The 6,000-nt window shown below is 65.3% G+C and overlaps 1 protein-coding gene across 1 annotated transcript in view; it reads left to right on the top strand.

The window, feature by feature from the left end:
* Nucleotides 1-2,008: 2,008 nt before the first annotated feature.
* Nucleotides 2,009-6,000, top strand: part of dnai3 (dynein axonemal intermediate chain 3) — a 142,338-nt gene continuing 138,346 nt past the window's right edge. Inside the window, exon 1 of the mRNA XM_072510314.1 lies at nt 2,009-2,061. Within this exon, the coding sequence (XP_072366415.1) occupies nt 2,056-2,061 (6 nt within the window). The 5' untranslated portion in view covers nt 2,009-2,055. The remainder of the gene's footprint in view (nt 2,062-6,000) is intronic.

Here is a 6,000-nt window from a genome sequence, read left to right as displayed (position 1 = left end):
TAGGGGCAACTTTACATCAGCAATCTTATTTGGAAAGCATCAGCCCAATAGCAATTAGTCGTGGCCGAGTTTCACAAATAGACGCAATGGTTTCAAAGATAGAAAAAGAACAACTGCAAAGTTTAATTGGGCAACTGAATTGGTTAAGTAGACAGACTCGACCGGACACGAGTTTTGATGTCTGAGAGTTGAGTACAAAAATGAATGATCCCAAAGTGGAAGACTTAATAAGAGCAAATAAAGCGTTGGCCAAACTAAAAATGCAGGAGTGTCTTTTGAAGTTCCCGGTTTTAGGTGACCTTAGGCACTTGAAACTCATAGTTTATTGTGATGCATCATACGCAAATTTATGTGATGGGGTTTCAAGCGCAGGAGGTTTTATAATTTTCCTTTTGGGGAACAATGGTAAATGTTGCCCGCTTGTGTGGGAAACAAAGGAAATAAGGAGAGTGGTAAAAAGCACTTTGGCTGCTGAGAAGTTAAGCCTTGTAGAGGCGATGGATATGGCCTTTTATATAAGTATGATATTGACAGAAATTTTGGGATTAGGGGATTTGGGTAATATACCTATTGACTGTCACATTGACAATAAATCCCTGTGGGAAAATGTGCACTCCACAAAAAGTGTCAATGAAAAGTGGTTACGGATAGACATCGCAAGTTTGAAGCAGATGTTGGATAGAGGGGAAATAACAAAAATTAAATGGGTCGACAGGAGCTATCAACTGTCAGACTGTTTTACGAAAAGAGGGGCGAGTTCACAGAAACTTTTGGATATTGTTAATGAAGGGCGTTTGTTTCTGTGACTGTTTTTTTTCTTTCTCGTCCAAACAAAAAAAAAGGAGAGGGAAATCATGTGTGTGTTTTTGAGTTCCTTGAAATTTTGTTTTCACCTAATTATTTTTTTTCTCCAAGGAAGGGGAGACTGTTAAGTAATGGGTTAAGAGACATTGCAATTAGTTGTCTCATTTATATTAAGTATCCATTAATTGACACTGATATGTAAAGGGTCTTCAGGTGGCCTCTGTCAGGTGATCTATAGTTAGAGTTTTGTGCAAAGGCTGTTGGAATGAAATAAATGTGTGTTTGTGAAAAAGGAAGAGAACTTTAGACTCTTCATAGCACAGCAACTAAAACGTCGAACACTTTATACCCATCTGAGATGGCAGACCTGGAGCCGATGTCGAAGGTCTCAACCCAAAGATGGCACCTCAGACAGTGCCGCACTCCCTCACAACTGCACTGCATCAACGTGAGATGCAATAGGGTGGTGCAATTGATCGGACTGTATGCTGTATTAATAATAACAATAATCTTTATTATTGTCACAAGTAGGCTTACATTAACACTGCAATGATGTTACTGTGAAAAGCCCCTGGTCGCCACATTCCGGCGCCTGTTCGGGTACACTGAGGGAGAATTCAGAATGTCCAATTCACCTAACAGCACGTCTTTCAGGACTTGTGAGAGGAAACCGGAGCACCCGGAGGAAACCCACGCAGACACGGGGAGAACGTGCAGACTCCGCACAGACACTGACCCAAGTCGGGAACCGAACCTGGGACCCTGGCACTGTGAAGCAACAGTGCTAACCACTGTGCTACCCCTGCAATCCTTAAGCACTGTAGCACATTGCCAAGTATAATCAGAAACCAATCCAATGGAAGTCCTTGGTCGCCAATGCGGTCTTAGTGCCTGCTACCTGAAGGAGGGCAGGCTGCACACCAACATGGGCAGAGATGGGCATAACCTGAAATTTCCCCCTCATGATCCCCCAGTTTATTGTTGAGTGGTCAACTACCCCGACCAAAAAGAAAACTAAACTGGAAATGCTGTAGAGCGACAACAGAGTAAGCAGTTCAGTGATTGAGGGAAGGCCCGCCCTGCTCTATGTCTCCAGCTTCTATGGAAGGCGGGCAAGAGCCACGATTGGCTGGACGGTCTGTCAATCACCATGGTCTTCCGGTGCTTCGTAGCAACGGCCATAGAAACAAGAGACGCCGGAAGAAGCCGCGGGACAACAAAGGAGAAGCGAGTGGAGCCGCAGTGAGCAACATGAATGTGAGTGACCTGAGCAGCCCCTACCCCATGGGGGCACACCCTACCCCATGCGGGGGGCACAACCTTCCCCATGGGGGGCACACCCCTACACCATGCGGGGGGCACACCCCTACCCCATGTGGGGGGCACACCCCTACACCATGCGGGGGGCACACCCCTACCCCATGTGGGGGGCACACCCCTACCCCATGTGGGGGGCACACCCCTACACCATGCGGGGGGCACACCCTTCCCCATGGGGGGCACACCCTTCCCCATGGGGGGCACAACCTTCCCCATGGGGGGCACACCCCTACACCATGCGGGGGGCACATCCCTACCCCATGCAGGGGGCACACCCTACCCCATGCGGGGGGCACACCCCTACCCCATGGTGGAGCACAACCTTCCCCATGGGGGGCACACCCCTACACCATGCGGGGGGCACATCCCTACCCCATGCAGGGGGCACACCCCTACCCCATGGGGGAGCACAACCTTCCCCATGGGGGGCACACCCCTACACCATGCGGGGGGCACACCCCTACCCCATGGGGGGGCACACCCTACCCCATGCGGGGGGCACACCCCTACCCCATGTGGGGGGCACACCCCTACACCATGCGGGGGGCACACCCTTCCCCATGGGGGGCACACCCTTCCCCATGGGGGGCACACCCCTACCCCATGCGGGGGGCACATCCCTACCCCATGCAGGGGGCACACCCCTACCCCATGGGGGAGCACAACCTTCCCCATGGGGGGCACACCCCTACACCATGCGGGGGGCACACCCCTACCCCATGGGGGGGCACAACCTTCCCCATGGGGGGCACACCCCTACCCCATGCTGGGGGGCACACCCCTACCCCATGCGGGGGGCATACCCCTACCCCATGCAGGGGGCACACCCCTACCCCATGTGGGGGGCACACCCCTACCCCATGTCGGGGGCACACCCCTACCCTATGCGGGGGGCACACCCCTACCCCATGCGGGCGGCACACCCTTCCCCATGGGGGGGCACACCCATACCTAATGGGGGGGCACATCCGTCCCCATGGGGGGCACACCCCTACCCCATGCGGGGGGCACACCCTTCCCCATGAAGATCAGGGAAACGAGTAAAAAAAACACAATTCTCCCGGAAGGACAAAACCCCCCCTCTCCACCCCCCCCTCTCCACCCCCCCCTCTCCACACGCTCCCTCCAACCCACTCTCTCCGCCGCCCCCACCCTGTCCACCCCTCCGTCTCCACCACCCTCTCCCCACCCCTCCTCCCTCTCCCAACCCCTCCTCCCTCCACCCTCCCCTCCTCCCTCCCCCCACCCCTCCTCCCTACCCCCACCCCTCCACCTCCCCCTCCCCCTCCATCCCCCCTCCCCCCCCGCCCTCCATCCCCCCTCCCCCCCTCCCCTCCCCCTCCATCCCCCCTCCCCCCTCCCCCTCCATCCCCCCTCCCCCGTCCCCCACCATCCCCCCTCCCCCACCATCCCCCCTCCCCCACCATCCCCCCTCCCCCACCATCCCCCCTCCCCCACCCCCCACCATCCCCCCTCCCCCCTCCCCCTCCACCCCCCTCCACCCCCCCCACCCCCTCCACCCCCCCACCCCCCTCCACCCCCCACCCCCCTCCACCCCCCTCCACCCCCCCACCCCCTCCACCCCCCCACCCCCCTCCACCCCCCCACCCCCCTCCACCCCCCCCTCCACCCCTACCCCCCCTCCCCCCCTTCCCCCTCCCCCCTCCCCCCCTCCCCTCCCCCCTCCCCCCCCTCCCCGTCCCCCCCCTCCCCCTCTCCCCCTCCCCCTCTCCCCCTCCCCCCTCCCTCCCCGTCCCAACCTCCCCCCCTCCCCCTCCCCCTCCCCCCTCCCCCTCCCCCTCCCCGCCCCCCCCCTCCCCCTCCCCCTCCCCGCCCCCCCTCCCTCTCCCCCCTCCCCCTCCCCGCCCCCCCTCCCCGTCCCCTCCCCCCTCCCCCTCCCCTCCCCCTCCCCCTCCCCTCCCCCTCTCCCCCTCCCCCTTCCCCTCCCCCTCCCCCTCCCCCGTCCCCCTCCCCCTCCCCCTCCCCCCTCCCCCTCCCCCTCCCCCTCCCCCTCCCCCTCCGTCCCCCCTCCCTCCCCCCCCTCCTCCCTCCCCCCCTCCTCCCTCCCTCCCCTCTCCCCCCTCCTCCCCTCCCCCCTCCCTCCTCCCTCCCCCCTCCCTCCTCCCCTCCCCCCTCCCTCCTCCCCTCCCCCCTCCCTCCTCCCCTCCCCCCTCCCCGTCCTCCCCTCCCCCCCTCCCTCCTCCCCTCCCCCCCTCCCTCCTCCCCCTCCCCCCTCCCTCCTCCCCTCCCCCCCTCCCTCCTCCCCTCCCCCCTCCCTCCTCCCTCCCCCCCTCCCCCCTCCCTCCCCCCCTCCCTCCTCCCCTCCCCCCCTCCCTCCTCCCCTCCTCCCCTCCCTCCTCCCCTCCTCCCCTCCCTCCTCCCCTCCCCCCTCCCTCCTCCCCCCTCCCTCCTCCCCCCCTCCCTCTCCCCTCCCCCTCCCTCCTCCCCTCCCCCCCTCCCTCCTCCCCTCCCCCCCTCCCCCTCCCCTCCCCCCTCCCCCTCCCCCTCCCCCCTCCCCTCCCCCCTCCCCCTCCCCTCCCCCTCCCCTCCCCCCTCCCCCCTCCTCCTCCCCTCCCCCCTCCCTCCCCTCCCCTCCCCCCCTCCCCCCTCCCCCCCTCCCCTCCCCCCTCCCCCCTCCCCCCTCTCCCTCCTCCCCTCCCCCCTCCCCTCCCCCCCTCCCTCCTCCCCTCCCCCCTCCCTCCTCCCTCCTCCCTCGTCCCCCCTCCCTCCTCCCCTCCCCCCTCCTCCTCCCCTCCCCCCTCCCTCCCCCACCCCTCCCCCCCTCCCTCCTCCCCTCCCTCCCCCCTCCCCCCTCCCTCCCCCCTCCCCTCCCTCCCCCTCCCCCCTCCCTCCTCCCCTCCCCCTCCCTCCTCCCCTCCCCCTCCCTCCTCCCTCACCCCCTCCCTCCTCTCCTCCCTCCTCCCCTCCCCCCCTCCCCTCCTCCCCTCCCCCTCCCCCTCCCTCCTCCCCTCCCCTCCCCTCCTCCCCTCCCCCCTCCCTCCTCCCCTCCCCCCTCCCTCCTCCCCTCCCCCCCTCCCTCCTCCCTCCCCCCCTCCCTCCTCCCCTCCCCCCCTCCCTCTCCCCTCCCCCCCTCCCTCCTCCCCTCCCCCCTCCCTCCTCCCCTCCCTCCTCCCCTCCCCCCCTCCCTCCTCCCCTCCCTCCCTCCTCCCCTCCCCCCTCCCTCCTCCCCTCCCCCCCTCCCTCCTCCCTCACCCCCCTCCCTCCTCCCCTCCCCCCTCCCTCCTCCCCTCCCCCCCTCCCTCCTCCCCTCCCCCCCTCCCTCTCCTCCCCTCCCCCCCTCCCTCCTCCCCTCCCCCCTCCCCCCCTCCTCCCCCCTCCCCCCTCCCTCCCCCCTCCCCCCCTCCCTCCCCCCTCCCCCCTCCCTCCCCCCCTCCCCCTCCCCCCTCCCCCCTCCCCCCTCCCTCCCCCTCCCTCCCCCCCTCCCCCCCTCCCTCCCCCCCTCCCCCCCTCCCTCCTCCCCTCCCCCCTCCCTCCTCCCCTCCCCCCTCCCTCCTCCCCTCCCCTCCCACCTCCCTCCTCCCTCCTCCTCTCCTCCCCTCCCTCCTCCCCCTCCCCCCCCTCCCCCCCTCCCTCCTCCCCTCCCCCCCTCCCTCCTCCCCTCCCCCTCCCTCCTCCCCTCCCCCCTCCTCCTCCCCTCCCCCTCCCTCCTCCCCTCCCCCCCCTCCCCTCCTCCCCTCCCCCTCCCTCCTCCCCTCCCCCCCTCCCTCCTCCCCTCCCCCCCTCCCTCCTCCCTCTCCCTCCTCCCCTCCCCCCTCCCTCCTCCCCTCCCCCCTCCCTCCTCCCCTCCCCCCTCCCTCCTCCCCTCCCCCTCCTCCCTCCTCCCCTCCCCCCTCCCTCCTCCCCTCCCCCCTCCCT

This window comes from Scyliorhinus torazame, chromosome 7, assembly GCF_047496885.1.
Source record: "Scyliorhinus torazame isolate Kashiwa2021f chromosome 7, sScyTor2.1, whole genome shotgun sequence".
In the NCBI taxonomy this organism is placed as follows: Eukaryota; Metazoa; Chordata; class Chondrichthyes; order Carcharhiniformes; family Scyliorhinidae; genus Scyliorhinus; species Scyliorhinus torazame.
This window is presented reverse-complemented; position numbering and strand designations above follow the sequence as displayed.